This window comes from Canis lupus, chromosome X (genome assembly GCF_048164855.1).
Source record: "Canis lupus baileyi chromosome X, mCanLup2.hap1, whole genome shotgun sequence".
NCBI classification, from domain to species: domain Eukaryota; kingdom Metazoa; phylum Chordata; class Mammalia; order Carnivora; family Canidae; genus Canis; species Canis lupus.
Window position 1 is genome coordinate 86811516 of NC_132876.1, and position 18862 is coordinate 86830377.

At 41.1% G+C, this 18862-nt stretch overlaps 1 protein-coding gene across 5 annotated transcripts in view; it reads left to right on the forward strand.

The window, feature by feature from the left end:
• The window catches only part of EFHC2 (EF-hand domain containing 2), a 195379-nt gene that overhangs the window by 72374 nt on the left and 104143 nt on the right, over window positions 1-18862 (forward strand). For all 5 annotated transcript variants that reach the window (XM_072818319.1, XM_072818320.1, XM_072818321.1 and 2 more), the window contains 3 exons: window positions 1508-1658; window positions 12806-13029; window positions 17300-17551. In XM_072818319.1, the coding sequence (XP_072674420.1) occupies window positions 1508-1658; window positions 12806-13029; window positions 17300-17551 (627 nt within the window). The remainder of the gene's footprint in view (window positions 1-1507; window positions 1659-12805; window positions 13030-17299; window positions 17552-18862) is intronic.

Here is an 18862-nt window from a genome sequence, read left to right on the forward strand (position 1 = left end):
CTCTCTCTCATTAATAAATAAATAAATAAATAAAATCTTTTTTTTTTAAATAAATAAAATCTTAAAAAAAAAAAAAAGAATCAGACACTTGGGGCGCCTGCGTGGCTCAGTTGGTTAAGCATCTGCCTTCAGCTCAGGTTGTAATCCTGGAGTCCTAGGATTGAGCTCCATATCAGGCTTCCTGCTTGGCTGCTTGGCGGAGAGTTTGCTTCTCCTCCTTCTGCCTCCTCTCCTCTGACTCTGCTCCTGCTTTCTCTCTCCCTCTCTCTCTCCTCAAAGAAATAAAATCTTAAAAAAAAAAAAAAAGACATTCAGCCAAGTGCCTTTTACCGAAATTACTTTAGAATCCACCTCTGCAGCCTGAGGCCCTCTCCAACACTCCCCTCCCCCCAACACATACACAATGTAAGATGAGACTGGTTGGCTTTAAGCTAGGCTTTTTGAACTTCCTGGACAAGTTTAAGGTGGACTCCCCGATGCACTGGAAGAATTTCAGATCTGCCTATTGAAAGGATATTCAGAAAGAATATTATTTTGTCTGTATAGTAGTTTCCCCTTCCCTCCCCATCCATGGGGTATATGTTCCAACCCCCCCCCCCCATGGATACCTGAAACCATAGGTAATACTTTACACTATATATAGTGGTTTTTTTCCTGTATATACATACCTATGGTTTAATTTGTAAAGTCAGCATGGTAAGAGATAAACAACAGTAAGTAATAAGAGAACAGTATACTATAGTAAGTTATGTGAATGTGATCTCTCCATGAAAATATCTTCTACTGTACTTACTCTTCATGTGATGATGTGAGATAAAACACCTACGCGATGATTTGAAGTGAGGTGGATGATGTAAGCATTGTGATGTAGTGGTAGGCTCATTTTGACCTGGACATATGGCAGAAGGAGGATCATCTGCTTCTGGACCCAAGTGAGTGCAGATGACTGAAACTGTTGGAAGCAAAACCAGAAAGCTAAGAGGGGGGGGTCCCTACTGTAACCCACATCTAGAATCCCATTGTGAAATTCCAAAGACAGAAGCTAGTTCACTTTATAGTAGAACTGATTGATGGATTTGTGGCTTGAATATTATTTCCTTCTTTTTATTTTTTTAAAGATTTTATTTGTTTATTTGACAGAGTGAGAGCGAGCACAAGCAGGGGGAACAGCAGACAGAGGGAGAAGCAGGCTCCCCACTCAGCAGGGAGCTCGACATGGGGCTTGATCCCAGGACCTCAGGATCATGACCTGAGCTGAAGGCAGATGCTTAACTGACTGAGCCACCCAGGGGCCCTTATTTCCTTATTCTAAACAGATACTGATGAAAATATAATCTGTATATGATAACCTAGATTGTATATCTGTTCTCAGAACAGATGTCTGGAATGTCTTTGTAAAAATCTGAACTTTTTGCTTTACATTAATAAATATGCAGGCAGTTGTTGCATTGATTCTAAGTTTGCTGAAATGTTTTCATTTCTTAGTTTCTAATTATGATTCCAACAGGTATTATCTTTTGATGCCTATTTAGAAGATGAAGTACCTGATAAAAGTCAAGGAAACTATAGAATAAGACGCTATAAAATCTACTTCTACCTTGAAGATGACACAATTCAAGTAAATGAGCCAGAGTTGAAAAATAGTGGAATGCCTCAAGGTATCTATTTAATGCAGAGTTATGCTTCTTTTACTTGTGATTCCTGCCTGTCTTTCTCTAGCTTTTTAAAAGATGCCATGTACTACTTAGGTGTTTAACTTGTTGGTGACAGCGAACATAAACATGCTGTTAGCTGCCGTTTGCTTCAGCCACCCTCTCCTCATCCTCATACCTGTTAACTAGAGACTTTGATGGTTCCTCTGCAGAGAGTCATTGCTCCTCATCCCCCGTATGCCAGTCATCTTTATCCATAGTCCATTTCAGCCAGACAAGAGTTAACCCTGTGATGTGGCTACCAGAGGAGCTAATCCTAAATTGCATTAATTAGAAGTAGGGTGGAGATTGAGGGAGAGGACTGATTTCCTCTGTTTGTGCTGTGAGTCCTTCTCTTGGGACAATGTTGAGATCTGGATACCTTCAGGAGATAGCAGCCATGATGGTAAAAGGACTGAAAATTGTCCTGTGTGAGGCAGAATAATGAAAAGGGATATTTGTCCATAAAGGGAAGACCCAGGTGTGCCTGGTAAATGTCTTCAGGAATCTGAAGGGCTGCCATGGGTTGGAAGGGTGACCTAATTTTCTGTATCTTCAAGGATAGGACCTAGGGGGTCAGAATTCAGGTCAGTAAGAAGAAAAATTTTCTGGCAGAGAGCTGCCAGAGGTGATAGTGGATGGGTCTGGACGAACATGGGGGTCAGGGTCGGGTGAGGGGAGGAGAGGAGTATCTCGTATTTGCTTGGTCCTTGATATAGACTGATGGCCCTGCTTAAGTAGCAGTAGGGGTGAGGTGGGGAAGTCATGTGTTTGCTTGGTGGGTGGTGTAGATGACCTTCTAAGACCACTTTGGGCCCTTCGGAGCTATAATTCTTAGGAATGTTTATTGTCTCTTTGTCTTTTCTGGAGTTTGCCATCTCCAATATCTTAGGCTCTGAGATTGCCTTCTCAACTATAGTCTCTATTTATTTGACATTCCCTATTTGTTCACACCCACCATCCTTGTTCTCCATTCTGCTGGCAAAACATAGCCTGAATCTATGTCTCTCTATGCCCTTTGCTACCATCCTAACCCACGCTACCTTCATTTCTTTTTTTTTTCCTAAAGATTTTATTTATTTATTTGAGAAAGGGCCCATATGAGAGAGAGTGGAAGAGCAAGAGAGCACGGGTGAGGGGAGGGGCAGGGAGAGAGGGAGAAGCAGACTCCCCACTGCGCAGGAAGCGTGACATAGGGCTCAATCCCAGGACCCTGGGATCATGACCTGAGCCAAAGGAAGACTTAACTGACTGAGCAACCCAGGCACCCCTAAGCTACCTTCATTTCTTGACTAGAGAAATGGAATAACTGCCTGATAGGTCTCTCGCTATCCATTTCTGCTCCTCCTACAACCTCTTCTCTACACAGCAGCCAGAGTATTGTGTGGGGTATTAGCTCGGATGCAGTGGTGGCCTCCAAGAAGCATGCTTGCAGGCTTTCCCAGAGGCCACAGAACAAAGCCTCATGGACCAAATTAAAATGCATCAATCACATGATGCGTTAAAACAATTCAAACTACACAATGAGAAGCAAGGGGAAAGACATGGGTAAGTTCACAGACATAGGACAATGTACAAGTGGGTAGAAGGATGACTCTGCCTAAATCCTAGGGTAGGCAATGGTCCTGTCTGTCTTTGCTGTGTCAGCCTTTCTGGCTGATAGTGTGATTTGGAGACCAGGGTTGAAGTTAAAGCGAGGGGGACCACAGACAGAGGGGACCTTGGGCTAATGTCACATGCTCTGTTGGAGAGACAAGGGGATAAGTGGGCCTGGCCACAGCTGTAGTTCACCAATAAGCCTGCTTGAATAGTCCTGGGTTTTGTTTCTTGGGGAAAGGACACATGGGGCCGGAATTGATGTCACCAATGAATGAGTGGCTGAATTAAGGCCTCATGAATATTGAGTACTCATGAATATTTACTGCCTCTTGTATATTTAGTGCATCATGAATATTTAGAGCCCAGGTGCCTCATATATATTTACTACATATGGAAAATTAATTATCCCCTGGTCTTTCTGTCCCCTTCTTTCTGTGTTTGACATACACGTGCTGTATTTACTATCTACTTATTGTTGTTTAACACATCTTACGATTTTCTGCCTGTGTTGAATAAACTGTTTTCCTTATTAACTCCTTATCTGGGCCCAATGCCTCCATGTTGTTATACAATAGTGGGTTCTATGGGGAGAAGCAGGAATTTCAGGAGACCATGGGCCTCTGAGTATAAAGTTATGATGAGGCAGTATGCAGAAGACTTTCTTCAATGCTCATGAGATTGAGGTTATTTTAGCACATAGCTCCATTGTGTTTGGATGGTGAATTTGGGGCCAGTCAACATTGCCAAGAATTGTCTGTTGAATATCTAGTCTGTGCCAGGCACTGTGCTGGGTTTTGGGAGAATAGACAAAAGTAAGAAGACCTCCATCTCACAGAGCTTATAGCAAGCAGGTTGGAGATGAAAGGGAGGGAGCAAGGTGACAAGTTCAAGAATTTTGCAGTTGAAACAAACCAGTTAGAACAAACCGGGATAATGAGGGTAGGAATTGAAAACAGAGGAAAGACTACAGAGACATTTTATTGGCAGACTTGATAGGCCTTGACCAACAATTAAATACAGAGAGTGAGGAACTGTTGAGATATTAGGGAATATCTGGTGATAAAGAAGTATCTACTCTATCATTATCTCATTTACTCCCCCCACCCCCAACAAGCATCTAAAGTAGGTCATTGTCACTTTTTACGTAAAACAAACAAACAGGCTTCAAGAGGTAATTTTCTTCATCTAAATCTTAACTAATTGCCTTGAAGCTCACTCTGGTTGAAAAGACAGTGATCTGTCAGTAAAACCCAGAAGCATGGAGCAAGGAGCAACACTGGGGTTGAAGTTGGGGTATGTTTGTTTGGACACATGAGGCCTTTGAAAGTGGGTTAGGGCGTCTGTATGGTGATGCCCACCAGGCAGGTAGACTCTTGGGGTGTGTTTTCAGGAAGAAAGTCAGGACTGGAGATGTGGACTGGGAATCAAAGGTAGGTACTTAGATCATGAACGGAATCAGGCTTATTCTCCCAGGTTGGAAGAGAGGCACTGCTGAGGTGGTGGAAAAAGGAAGAAGATTGGATTTAATGTCTGTACTTGGTTTTTTCTAGTGGAGGGGAGGAAGTGAGAATTGACGGGGGGGTGTGTGTGGGGGGGAGATGATATGAGCCGTCCTCATTATTCTTTGTGCTCTGACATACTCTCCGCTCCTGGGCCTTTTTATTTGGATGGAATTATGACACTTTGTAAAAGGTCGAGAAGTCTTCAGACTCTTTAGGGTCATTTTTTTTTTAATAAGATTTATTTATTTGAGAGAGTGCGAGTGAGTGTGTAGGGGGCGGGGCAAAGGGAGAGAGAGAGAGAGAGAATGTCTCAAGGGGATTCGGTGCTGAGCTCAGAGCCCTACAGGGGGCCTCAGTCTCCCGTCTTTAGGATCATTTTAAAGATCTATAAGGCAGTTTTTAAAGATTGAGAGTAATGTATTGGGAAATGTTTGAAGAATTACTTCTGAACAGAAAGAAAATTCACAACTTTTGAATTCTATGAACATCTGTTTTACTTAAGTGTGTTTAATTATGTAAGCAACAGTATTGCCTTAGCAAAACATATTTTCTCATAAATACTTTTATATTAATAAACATTTATCATACTTATATTTACTTAAATGCTTTACTCTCATATTCCCTAACTAAGCTTTTTGCTTATTTTTTGATTACCTTCCTCACATGACACCCAATTTACACAGATGAGAGACTGGGGGTCATGGGACATCCTGAACATTTAACAGTGACTTGAATTGTTTTTATTATTATTTTTAATTGAAAGCTTATATTGCTGCAGCTTACTGCCCCCCATCTAGTGAGTCTTTAGTTCTGTTAAACCATCCAAGAAGAAAAAGGAAATGCAACCTCTATGAAGCTCTTGGAAAGGCTTTTATAAGACTTTTCAATTCTCTCAGCCTCTTGATTTCAAACCTCACATCGGCAGATTCCACAGGCAAACTGAAGTTAGTCATAATAATTTATTTGAAAATAATTTTTAGGTGAATAGGGGGAAATGTTAAGTCATAAAGACTCGGCATGGGGTGGGGAAACACAGCTCTGAGTAAAAGACAACTTTAAAGTCTCTTGAAAGTTTCAGAATTTCTGATTGGCTCTCTGATCAGTTCAAGGGATATATTCAACACAGTCATCTCCCTGTGAAACAAGACCGAATTTGTCAGCAGAGCTACCTGGCAGGCCATAGCAAGAAGTGCGGAAAGCAAACCCAAATAACCACTCTATCATCAAGCTTTGTTTATTTAGCAAGAAACTGGTCTTTCTTGAAATATTTAATATGATAATTCTTGTTAAGGAAGGTCTGTTTGGATAGAGGATACTTTAGAAAATCCCTTAAACACCTTCTTCAGGCTTTCCTAAATGAAATGATTGGGGGAAAAAGAACAAACAAGCTTAATGAGCCAGTGGCTCAGACTTCAGTGGGACAGGGTAGTTAGTGTTTATTTCAGTTGTGTCTTGAGTGGCCTGGGACTGCTGCTTATGTACCTGTGGGCCTCGGGAAGGGGTTAGGTTATATTTAGGTGATGCACACGGATAATGTTCCTGTCGCTTCCATAGGGTTTCTCTATTTTCCAAGTGAAATGGGAAGTCAGATACATTTGTTCTTTTGTGGAGCTGACTATTCAGAAATTAGCGCATCTGGAGGAAGGAGCCTCCTTTTTAGTTGCCTCTCCTGTCATGTGATTTCTTTTTTTTAGGGGTACGGGGAGGAGTTTGGAATAAGCCAGAAACAAAAGAGGCATGATGCCAAAATAGGCATTCAGTTACATGCAGCTTCTAATCAGAACAACGTATTTTTAATGTTGACGAGTCCTTGCTGGCAGAGAGATCTATGTACGTTATAAGTCAAGTCACTGTTGCACTTCAAGCCTTGCTTTTCTTTCTTGCCATAACATCACTCTCTTTTTGGTTAGATGTGTCATATATATATAGAATTTGTTGTTTTGTTGGAATGTAGTTAAAACAGCATTACACCAAGCCAAGAATGTCAGAGGTTAATCCCAGTAGTTTTACTTCCAATTGTCTAACAAAATCACTATTAAATACTACCAAGTCCACACTAATCTATGCTAAAGAAAGGCTAATGGTTAGAAACCTGTCATAAATTTCTGGTGAGGTGTCTATACCAGTTGTTGTCAGTTGAGAGCAGTCATCAGAACCTCCTGGCCCACTGCAAGAATTTCTGGTTCTATAGGCCTGGAGTCAAAAACTGGCTTCCACTTAGTTCTTGGTTCAGAACACTTATTTCCACTAGTGACTTGTTGGGGCTTTCAACATCATACTTTTTAAAATATGTTTTTAATACTCTAAGATAATCGATTCAAGCACAGGTAATTACCACATGTGACATTCATATGTCATTCATTCAAATTGGACATATACTACATCTAAGTACTGCATCCTGTAAAGTGGAGGCATGGTGGTAAGGTTCCCAGATAAATACAAGATGCTTAGCTAGATTTGATTTTCAGATAAGCAGTGAGGCTTTTAGTATGTCCCCAAATATTTCATGGGCCATACTTATACTAAAATTATTCACTGTTAATCTAGAATGCAGACTTAGCTAGGTATCCTGTATTTCAATGTACTAAACCTGGTAGCCCCAGAGGGTGGACCCTGGCAAAGGGATTGTCATTGAATGGAGCAGAGTAGAATATAAGAGTGGAGGTAAATCAGTGGCCTGTGAAGACAGGTGTTTGGGTGCATGGTGGCTACTCAATAAATATTTGCTGAAGAAAGAAAGGAGAGAAGGGAGGAAAGAAAAAAGGAAAGGAAAAGTGGTAGACAGTGTCTGTAACATAAAGTAGGCATCAAGGTACTTTGAGGGATGAGAAGGAGAAATGCCAGTATCTAGACAAGAGAAGAAGTCATTGGAGTGGTACCTCAGAATTTCCTCCAGATAAAGATGGAAGAGGAAGGCATATTAGCCAAAAGGAACAGCATGAGAGAAAAGGGTGGGAAAGTGGGGGGAGAGGGTGTGCAGAGTTGGGAGATATTTGGGAGCAGATCCTAGGGTGTGTAAGGAAAATAAGGCAAGAAGGCAATAATGCAAGAGGATGTTAGAGTGCCTAACATGCTAGCATTTGAGGCTCATCCAGTGGCTAGGGGGAGGACACACACAGTATTAGTCTTTCTTTTCCTTTTAAAGATTTTATTTATTTATTCATGAGAGATACAGAAAGAGAGGCAGAGACACAGGCAGAAGGAGAAACAGGATCCCCACAGGGAGCCTATTGTGGGACTTGATCCCAGGACCCCAGGATCATACCCTGAGCTGAAGGCCGATGCTCAACCCTTGAGCCACCCAGGAGGCATCCCAGGATTATTCTTATTATGATCAGAGGTGTAAGATTTTAAATTTTGTATTTTTTTAAAGATTTTATTTATTCATGAGAGACACAGAGGGAGAGAGAGAGGCAGAGACACAGGCAGAGGGAGAAGCAGGCTCCATGCAGGTAGCCTGACCTGGGACTCGATCCCAGGTCTCCAGGATCACACCCTGGGCTGAAGGCAGTGCTAAACTGCTGAGCCACCGGGGCTGCCCTTGTATTCTTTTGCTACAAAATAGATGTCAGGCTATCTGTATGAAAAGTTATTCTGGGCAGCCCCGGTGGCTCAGCGGTTTAGCGCCGCCTTCAGCCTAGGGCCTGATCCTGGAGACCCCGGATTGAGTCCCACGTCGGGTTCCCTGTATGGAGCCTGCTTCTCCCTCTGCCTGTGTCTGTGCCTGCCCCCCCCCCCCTCTCTCTCTCTCTCTCTCTCTCTCTCTCACTGTCTCTCATGAATAAATAAATAAAATCTTTAAAGTTATTCTTATGAAGCCAAACCTCCAAAGAGGACCTTTTATAAAAATGAAGATGGAAGTCATTTTATTTTTATTTTATTATTTTTTAAGATTTTGTTTATTCATGAGAGACACAGAGAGAGGCAGAGACACAGGCAGGTGGAGAAGCAGCCTCCAAGCGGGGAGCCCAATGTGGGACTCAATCCCAGGACTTCAGGATCATGCCTTGAGCCAAAGGCAGGCGCTAAATAGCTGAGCCATCCAGGCGTCCCTGGAATAGTCAGTTCAGCAAAGGAATAGTTGTAAATATGAGAAAAAAGGGACACCATAATGGCTCAGCAGTTTAGTGCCTGCCTTCTGCTCAGGGTGTGAGACAGGGATGCGGGATCGAGTCCCGCTCAGGCTCCCCGCAGAGCCTGCTTCTTTTGCCTATATCTCTGCCTCTCTCTCTCTCTCTCTCTGTGTCTCTCATGAATAAATAAATAAATCTTTAAAAAAACAGGAGAAAAAAATACTCTATCATGTCTGATCACAGTGAAAGGTCTTAATTTTTTGGGGTTCTAACATAGTAGTCACGGTAACAAGTGGCAATTCCAATTGAATGTTTATTCACCTAACAAATACCTATCTCTAGACTCGATGTATCCTAGGTCTGCAGTGTTACTAAAATGAATGAAACATACTGAAAACTAAGATAGAGGTAAGAGGTTGGAGTCTTACTTCTGGAAGGTGAATTTCTAAAAACCAAATTGAGTGGTATGAGCAAAGATCTAAGGTAAGTCCCAAATGAATGAACTGCAAATGCATTAAACATAAATGGATATATCATCATTTTGATTTAAACCACAGGGACATGCTAGAAAGTTAAAGCTTGCAGAGTATAATCAGATAGGAGGGCCTTTAAAAAGAGAGAGCTATAAAATATGAAGATCAGGAGGAGCTTAAAAGCAGGCACCCAATGCCTGGACATCTGCCCAAATTGTCTTTATGGGGCAGTCAAGAAGGCAGACGTTTAAAAATTTAAAGGGCAGATACGGTACTTTCGTTCTTGTTTTTCCATTTTATAGCATTATTTTTATTTATATACTTTGATGATCTCAGGTGCTCCACAGTGTGTGCCAAAGACATGACATCCTGCCCCTTTCTTTGATACTCCAGAACAAATTCTTGCAGGGGGAGTTTCTGCCATTTATCCTGGAGGACTTAAGAATACGAAAATATCAATAAATAGAACTTTTCAACCCCCCAAAGGACACAGTTGAGAGATGCCACGAATACATTATTGAAAGCTCTTGGACAACTGTCCATTCCCAAAGGCCCATGTTAGTTTTCTGATTAATGTGGAGTTGTGACGTTGGATTTCTTGTTATTAAAAATGTTCATGTTTAGCATTAGGCCTGTCTTCTCTTCTCAACCCATGAAAGGTGATGGCGCTTCTGTGTTACCACAAATTGCTTCTCTGGGCTCTTTGAAGAACCATCTACAAGAGAAGTGTGGGATCACAGATAAGGAAGTGTGAGAGTCTGGGATATGCAGGCCCCTGAGGGGAAGAGTGCAGGGAATGAAGTGACCTTGGCCCTGGAGGGGGCATTGCTGCAGCAGGCAAGTGGGTTATCTCCAGAAAATTGCCTTTAGAGGACAGTGAGACTGTTCTTTTGGAAGAGTAGCTCCATCTTCTCTCTCTCTTCTCCCTGTTTCTATCCGGTTTGGTCTATAATGCTCCCTCCGCTCCTTCACTTAAGTAATTTATGGCTGGAGTTCAGTGAGATATAGTTTTGTGCAAACTGCAGAAAGTACTGGTATTTATTTGTTTATTAAGAGTTTACTTTTAAGTAATCTTTACATCCAACATGGGGCTCAAACTCACGACCCCGAGATCAAGAGTCACATGCTCTTCTGACTGAGCCAGCCAGGTGCCCCAGAAAGTGCTGGTATTTACTTAGAGCTTCAAAATTCAGATCCAAGATCTGCCATTTGTCAGAGCGTGACCTTGGGCACATCACTTGACCACACTGAACCTTGCTTTTCTCATCCATAAACAGAATATTTATATTTCGTGCATTATCTACCTCACGGGATTAGTGAAGATTAAATGAGAAAATGTATATGGAAGTGTATCCTAGTGTTCTGATGATGATTCTGATTATTATTATTTGAAAGCTCTGTAGGTGGGCCGATTCTTTCCACCTAGAAAAATAGAAGAGTCTTATTCAAAGTCTTGCTAAACAGAAATCAGCACTAACTTGCTTATTTGAATTTTTATAATGAAGTACAAATGCAAGATAGATGGAATTTCTGGACAAGCTCCTGGCTGTTGAATAAATTTTATATTTATATATCTTAAAAACTGTCACAATATAAGTATTTTTAAAGAGATATATAATAGTTTCTGAAAATACCTGAAATGCCCATGCTTTTATAGATGTTTAAGTATGCAATTTGTTCTAAATGTCTAATCTTGAATGATTAAATAATTTGCATACTGTTTTCAGTGGCATGAATTAAAGGCTAATTGAAGTATAATTTTTTTGCAGTAAAATTATATCATCTTTTATGTAGTACATTTAAAAATATTCTAGGCCAGTTCTAATTTTATAGTTTTATTATTTTAATTTAATGTACCAAGTAATTAAAAATTGCTACGAAGAAAAGAAGATGAAAATGATTTTAGTTCATTTCCCCTTAACAGAGTGAAAAGATGATTAGGAGAAAAATGGAACAGAGCTCAACATAGTTCCTGGCACATGAAGATATTCATTAAATGCTTCATAATGAATAGGAATGGAGAATTTCTCAGTGTTTCTAGAGTTCAGAAAAAGGTGCCGTTCTCAGTGTTATATAAAATATGAAGAAGATTGCTTGACATCTTTATACTAAAATACTTCCATACAGAGGTCACACAAGCCACTTTGACTTGAACCATTAGTTCAGTTTGCCCTGCTCACCTTTTCTCTTTCTTTTCCCTTTACTCTCAGAGTAGATTCTCAGCCCAAAGTCAGTCACAGATGTTGAGAGACCCTTCTCTATGAGTACCTTGCATTGAGAGATCTTGTAAGCAGAGGCACCAACTGCTCTTTGTTCTTGGCTGTTTCTTCAAGGAAGACAAAGATGGTCTCTCCCTCTGGAGCAAAGTGCAGGTTTGCTCATAGCCTTGGAAGATAGAGTTGGTGTCTCCTTCCAGAACAAAGGAAGGACATGCTTACGATCTAGTCTAAGAAAGCTAATGCCTCCCTGTGAGACAAAAAAAGCAGGCATGCTTATTGTCCATTATAAAAGATTTGGGTTCCCTAAACTGAGGGTTCATCTCCTGTAATATAATCCACCACATGGGCAGGATTTACGTGGACCTTGTGAGCTTGCAAGTAGGATAAAATCTCAAACCCTAAACAATTCTTGACAACAGGTTTCAGCAGTATTTGGGAAAGTCGACAGGTATGGTATGGTGTAGTTGGTATACTCATCTAGGAAGTGAACACTCTTACCGCCAGTGGCCGACCCCATTTTGGGTATACTCAGGGGACCCGGGCTCATTCTCAAGAGGAGATGTGTATGGGCATCATAGGGTCAGAGGTAAAAGATGGAATGAGATCCAGAACCTTTGGCCCAGAACACTGTCTAAGATGATGAAGCCTCTAATAAGCATTGCTTTGTAGAGGTGATTGGGTGGAGGGAGAAATGTTTGGTAGAGGAAAGAAGATTCCATGAAGTTTCAGAGTAGCATGAAGTCATTCATGCTTATGGAAGCTATAAATCGTGGTGTTGACACCTGCCATATTGAAGCTTATTAGCTAATTTTTTTTGAGCCAAGAATATGCATTTTTGTGAGAACTTTGCTTTGACATCTTACTGCCTTGTTACTTGTGCTCACTTTGAGTGCTAGTGGGTGACAGTGAGCATGCTTGTTCTGGAAACAGACATGATGGTAGTGTCTGGCACATTAGGTCACTGTGTGTTTGTGCCCTTCTTCGCTCCCTAATCTTTATAGTTTATTAAAATATTTCCCTAGTGCCACTTAGGCAACATTAATAACATACAAGGCTGGTCAATAACTGTGGATCTCAGAAGTCTCCGCTCCCTTGGGTACCCTCAGAATTGAACACATGAATGCTGCCTCCGAGAACCTGTCCTTTGCCCACTGCCCTGTTGTGGGAAAGCATTTAGGGTTGTTATAGAGATGTGCTCTGACGTTGTTAGCCACCGGTGAAACAGCTGTATTTTGTTCCATACCATAGGGACTTCTATCCGGCGTCAGCGGATTTCTCTCCCACCTCCTGATGAAGATCAGTTTTATACTGTGCATCATTTTAATATCAACATAGACATTATCTTTTATGGCCGGACATTCAAGATTTATGACTGTGATACATTCACAAAAAACTTTTTGAAGAAAATTGGAGTCAAATTAAACCCCCCAGGACAGTGTCCAGAAGATCCTTACATGAAGATACGAAGAGAGGTAAGAAGTTATATCCATGAGTTCTTGTGTTCAGAATGAGAATCCATAAAGGAGGGTCAATAAAGGGTATCTATACTCCTGATGCAGATATGAAAGAACTTTTGGGGTCCTAGTCACTGGAGTGGTCCTGTTCTCCTTTGGGCTAGAGGGAACTCTGGGTGTTGACATCAGGGCAGGAAAGTCTCACTTGCTGCCCCCGCCCCCACTTCTTCCCTTGGAGAGTGTACCTTCCAGACAGTAGGGAGTCTGCAGTGAGCTACTTACATGGGACAAGTTCTAAAAGTCACAATTGGCTTTGTGGTCTCTAACAGTATGAGTTAGGTCCACTCTTACTTGGTCTCTTTTCTCATTTTGGTTGTCTAACTCTGGGACAATTTTTGCTTTTGTACTACTGATTTATTGTACCATGCCTTGGGGGGTATACCTTTTTCCTTCTTCCTCAGAACTCCCAGCTGTAGCTATGATGGCATCAGATGTAGAGATGTTCTAGGGGAGTGGAAAAGGACCATGAGTCTGATGTACCCCATTATAAAAGGGTGTTTGTCTTCTAAGTCTGACCCTAGTTAGTATAGGGAAACAAGAACCGGTGTTAGTAGTAGTATTGTTGTTTTTCTAAAGATGTCTTTTTTTTTTTTAAAGGATCTGTTGGTCCCAATTTTATACTTTTTATGGAAGAATCTGAACGCACAGAAGGGCAAGTGTCCTATGGAAGGTCACATACCTAGCCAGTCTTCTTACTGGGATTTCAACTTAAATCTTATACTTCTTACCCAGAATTTCATTATTGTTGTTTTCTTTTTTTATTGAAGTATGATTAGACAGTTAAAATACACAGAAATTAAGTGTTCAGTTGGGTGAATTCTTTTTTTTTTTTAAAGATCTTATTTATTTATTCATGAGAGACACAGAGAGAAAGAGAGGCAGAGACACAGGCAGAGGGAGAAGCAGGCTCTATGCAAGGAGCCCAGTGTGGGACTCGATCCTGGGTCTCCAGGATCAGGCCCTGGGCTGAAGGTGGTGCTAAACCGTTGAGCCACCCAGGCTGTCCAGATGGGTGAATTCTAACAAATGCATACACTCATGTAATCCACACTCAAATCAAGATACAGAATGTGTCTATCTCGCCAGAAACTTCCTCTTGGTTTTTTCCTTTTTTTTTTTTTTTAAAAGATTTATTTACTTATGATAGACAGAGAGAGAGGCAGAGACACAGGAGGAGGGAGAAGCAGGCTCCATGCCGGGAGCCTGATGTGGGACTTGATCCCGGGACTCCGGGATTGCGCCCTGGGCCAAAGGCAGGCGCTAAACTGCTGAGCCACCCAGGGATCCCCCCTCTTGGTTTTTTCTAATCGCTCTTCCCACCCTGGGATAGATAACCACTGTTCTCATTTCTATTCCTGTACATCAGTTTAGTCTCATTCCTATTGTCTCTAAAAGTTGTAAGTAATTTCCTTGCAGAAAGATAACATGAAATTTAGAATAAAGTTCTCCTTTGATTCTTTTTTTTTTTTCCTTTTTCACATTTTCACCTAAAGTCTAGTTAGCTAATATACAGTGGAATATTGGTTGCAGGAGTAGAATTTAGTGACTCATCACTTACACATAACACCCAGCACTCATCACAAGTGCCGTCCTTAATGCCCAGCACCCATTTAGCTCATCCCCCACCCACCACCCCTCCAGGAATCCTCAGTGTGTCCTCTATCATTAAGAGTCTCTTATGGTGGGTAGCCCGGGTGGCCCAGTGGTTTAGCGCCACCTTCGGCCCAGGGCCTGATCCTGGAGACCTGGGATCGAGTCCCCCATCGGGCTCCCTGCATGGAGCCTGCTTTTCCCTGTGCCTGTGTCGCTCATGAATAAATAAATAAAATCTTAGAAAAAAAAAGAGTCTCTTAAGGTTTGCTTCCCTCTTTCCCTTTTTCCTCTTTCTCAGACCTATGTTCATCTCTTATTTGTCTTTCTCTGACTGACCTATTTTGCTCAGCATAGTACCCTCTAGCTTAATCCATATTGTTGCAAATGGCAAGATTTGATTATTTTTCATGACTGAGTAGTATCCCATTTACTTCTTTATCCATTTATCAGTCAGTGGAAATTTGGGGACCTGGACCCTCTTTTTTTCCATATATATATATTTTATGATTTTATTTATTTATTCATGAGAGACACAGAGAGAGAGAGAGGCAGGCAGAGACAGGCAGATGGAGAAGCAGGCTCCATGCAGGGAGCTCGATGTGGGACTCGATCCCGGGACTCCAGGATCAGGCCCTGGACTGAAGGCAGCACTACACTGCTGAGCCACCTGGGCTGCCCCATATATATATATTTTTAATTGAAGTTCGATTTGCCAACATATAACACCCAGATTCTGTTTTGATATCTTTTTTTAAAGCTAAGTGTAGGGTCATTCATCTGTTCCACCTCCTGACCCCAGTAGAGTTATTCTTTAATGTTGTAAGCATGCAGCCCTCCTGAAAAATATATATTGTTGATCCTGGAATATTTAAGGTGAAGTCCCTGTGGAATTATACCTGTGTATATTGGCATATGAACAGATTTATAGTTTGGGTTTATTTTTATTTTTTCCAAATGCCCTAGATGAAAGAGCCTAGATAAACATAGAGTCTTTACAATGAGAAGAGAGAACCTAAAAGAATGGATCCATATGAATTACCACCTCTTGCATATGGCTGCACTCATTCACTCACAGTTGGTATTATATGATAGCGATTACGGATGATGATGCATTTTATTAAATACAGAGAGCACTGTGCCATTTCATAGGTTTATGAAGAAAAAAAATCTTTTGTGCCAGGAATAGAGAATAAATACCAGGAACAGCCAAGAAATGTTTTAACTAATTTCCTTTCAGGTTGGGAAAATAATTTTTGCATTTAATCCCTCGGGGAGAAAGCTCTTCAATAAATATAGCAATCTGTGGAAAATTAGGAGTTTAATAAGAGGCTTTTATATTGACTTTAATGCATTTACTTCTCCAATGTTTGCTACCTTCAACTATAAAGTTAAAATTAAACAATTTAACTTAAACTGAAAAGAGTCCCAATGGTATATAATCAATAATGCATTCCTTAAAGGCCTTAGAATGCCAAAGAAATATTTTTCAGTTGATGAAAGTAGAGGTGCCATAATTTCATTTAAATATCCAGGATGTAGAAGAAGGGTAAGAGCCCCTGGAAGGCCACGATGTCTCCCCCAATCTTGCAGTTAGTCTGTACCCAGACTGCCCTGGACAGATAGAGGATTCTGAGAATTGACAGATACGATTACATAAGCTGACAGGGGACTCCTTCCTTGCCAATGAGCACTTATATAATGATCCCGTTTGGCTACATCAGATAGAATGAGGGCAGTTTTGCTCCCAAGACAGGGCCGAGAACATGCAAATAGAGTCACACCAAGAAGATCATAGAAGTAGTGGTACCTAGGCTGGGCGACAGAACCCATGCAGCGGTTCTGGGTGGCTTGGGAAATTCTCCATTTGCTCTGCTCCTGTCCTTCCTGATCCTTGATCTATAAAGCTTTGGAGTAAAATAAAACTGTGATTGTGTTTCTTCCCTTTTACTTTTACAAAAATCTTTGGATGAATAAGAAGGATATACAGATAGGAATTCTCAGCAAAAAGATGAGCAGGTTTTTTTGGGGGGGAGGGGGTTGAGATATAATTAACATAGACTCAGATGGATAAGTCTTAAGCATTAGATCAACAAGTTTTGGAAAATGTATGCAATTTAGTAAGTGACAAATCAAGATATGGAATATTTCCATCACCCCAGAAAGTTCCCTTCTCCCCCTTTCCGGTCAATCCCAGAGGCAATTACCATTCTAATTTCTGTCACCACACATGAGTTTTGTGTGTTCCTAAGAATTTTAAGTCTTGGAGAAAAACCAGTTTTCAAAGGCGTCATAGAAGTGTATTTTAGTGTATTAAAACACTGCTTAATATATTTTTTATATAAATTTATTTTTTATTGGTGTTCAATTTGCCAACATATAGAATAACACCCAGTGCTCATCCCATCAATGTCCCCCTCAACACTGCTTAATATTAAAAGCTTCCTACTACTTGACTGTAATTTTAAGGTGACAGCTGGCTGTAGATGTATATATATCTATGTCATTAGTCAGTTGACCTTTAAAAAAATATCACAGAATAGTTAGTGGGAAAGGTATCTTTACGTTCTTTGATTGCTTGCATCCCAGAAGTGATCATGCACAACTGCTGTTCTTGACTTTTTTTTTCCCTTTTCAGACTCTAGATTGCATGAAGCCTTTACGCCCCTATGAGTCCTTTGACACCCTGAAGCAGTTCCTTGAGTATGATAGGAAGGTTTTACGTTTCTTCTGCCTATGGGACGACTCAGCTACCCTGTTTGGGGACCGAAGGGAGCTCATTCTGCATTACTTTCTGTCTGATGATACCATTGAAGTCAAAGAAGTGATGCCACATAACTCAGGCCGGGATGCTATGTCATTATTCCTCCAGAGGAGAAAGCTACCCAAGGTGAGCAGCAGACCCAGAACCCCTTCCCGAGTTTACCTGTGGGCTGAGAGACTCTCGCCACTCACTGTCCAGAATGTTATGGGTTATGACTATGTCATGACTATGTGTCACTTATCATATATGAGTACAGGTGTTTAAGAAACCTTCATTTTGTGCTATTAATACACATCTATGAAAGTACCATAGAGGATATGACAAATCAGGGTTGGAATATTCTGGGTTTAATCAAGGCAAGTAAAGGAAAAAAGTGAAATGCAAGAGAAAGTGCATATTCATCGAGTTCATAATCAGTCTTCTGAAAGTAAAAGATTCTCTAGTTAATTGTTTGTGGGGCACCTGGGTGGTGCAGTCAGTTGAGTGACTCTTGGTTTCAGCTCAGGTCATGATCTTGGGGTCCTGAGATCAAACCCCATGTCAGGATCTGTGCTCAGCGCAGTCTGCTTGAGATCCCACTGCCCCTGCCTCCATAAATACATAAATAAATCTTAAAAAAAAAAACTGCTAATGCTCTTGAGTAGTGCCCTGGCCTCTGGCCTCTGGCCTCTAAAACCTACTGAGGAGATAGCAGTGGTTTTGGTCTGGGTTGTGAATGTACAAACACACATAGGCACACATGCACACACGCACCCCTGTAAGTGTATGTACAGGAATGACTCTTAGGAGAGTAGCCACCAGTCATTAACTAGTCACTGGCTTGCGTCAATGACAGCTTTTACATTTTTCTTACTATTAAAAGACAGTTGTGAGACTGATTTCTACATGTTTATGGCCATTTGAGAGCTAAGTAACTTGAGTGCAGCAGAAACAGCACAGAGACTAGAGGACCTGGGTTGGAATTATGGGTCTGCCACTTAAAAGCTGTGTGACCTTCAGCAAATCACATAACTTCTCTGAGTGTATTTCCCTATCTTTAAAATGCTGTTAACAGAGTATCTCTCTGGAAGTAACTGCAAAAGCTAAATGGGATAATATAGTAAAAAACAAACAAACAAAAAAAAACAAAAAAAACCCCACTAAGAACCTATGAACACTTAAAAAAAACAAAGGTCTTTTCACAGCTCTGTGTTACATTTCACTTGTTATTTGGATAACATTTTTTAACATTCTTCTTTCTGCTACTGAGGAGGTTACCAGAACACTCATTTCTGATTCAAATGACTGATGGTTACTTGGTCCTCACAGAAGCTCTCCCAGATTCTCTGAGCCCACCACCAGAAATCTTACTGTGCTGCCTGGGCTGAGGGGAGGAGGCAGGATTTGTCCCAGAGGGGGTTCTGAAGTATGCACAGCAGGTGGCCAGGAGGGGAAGCC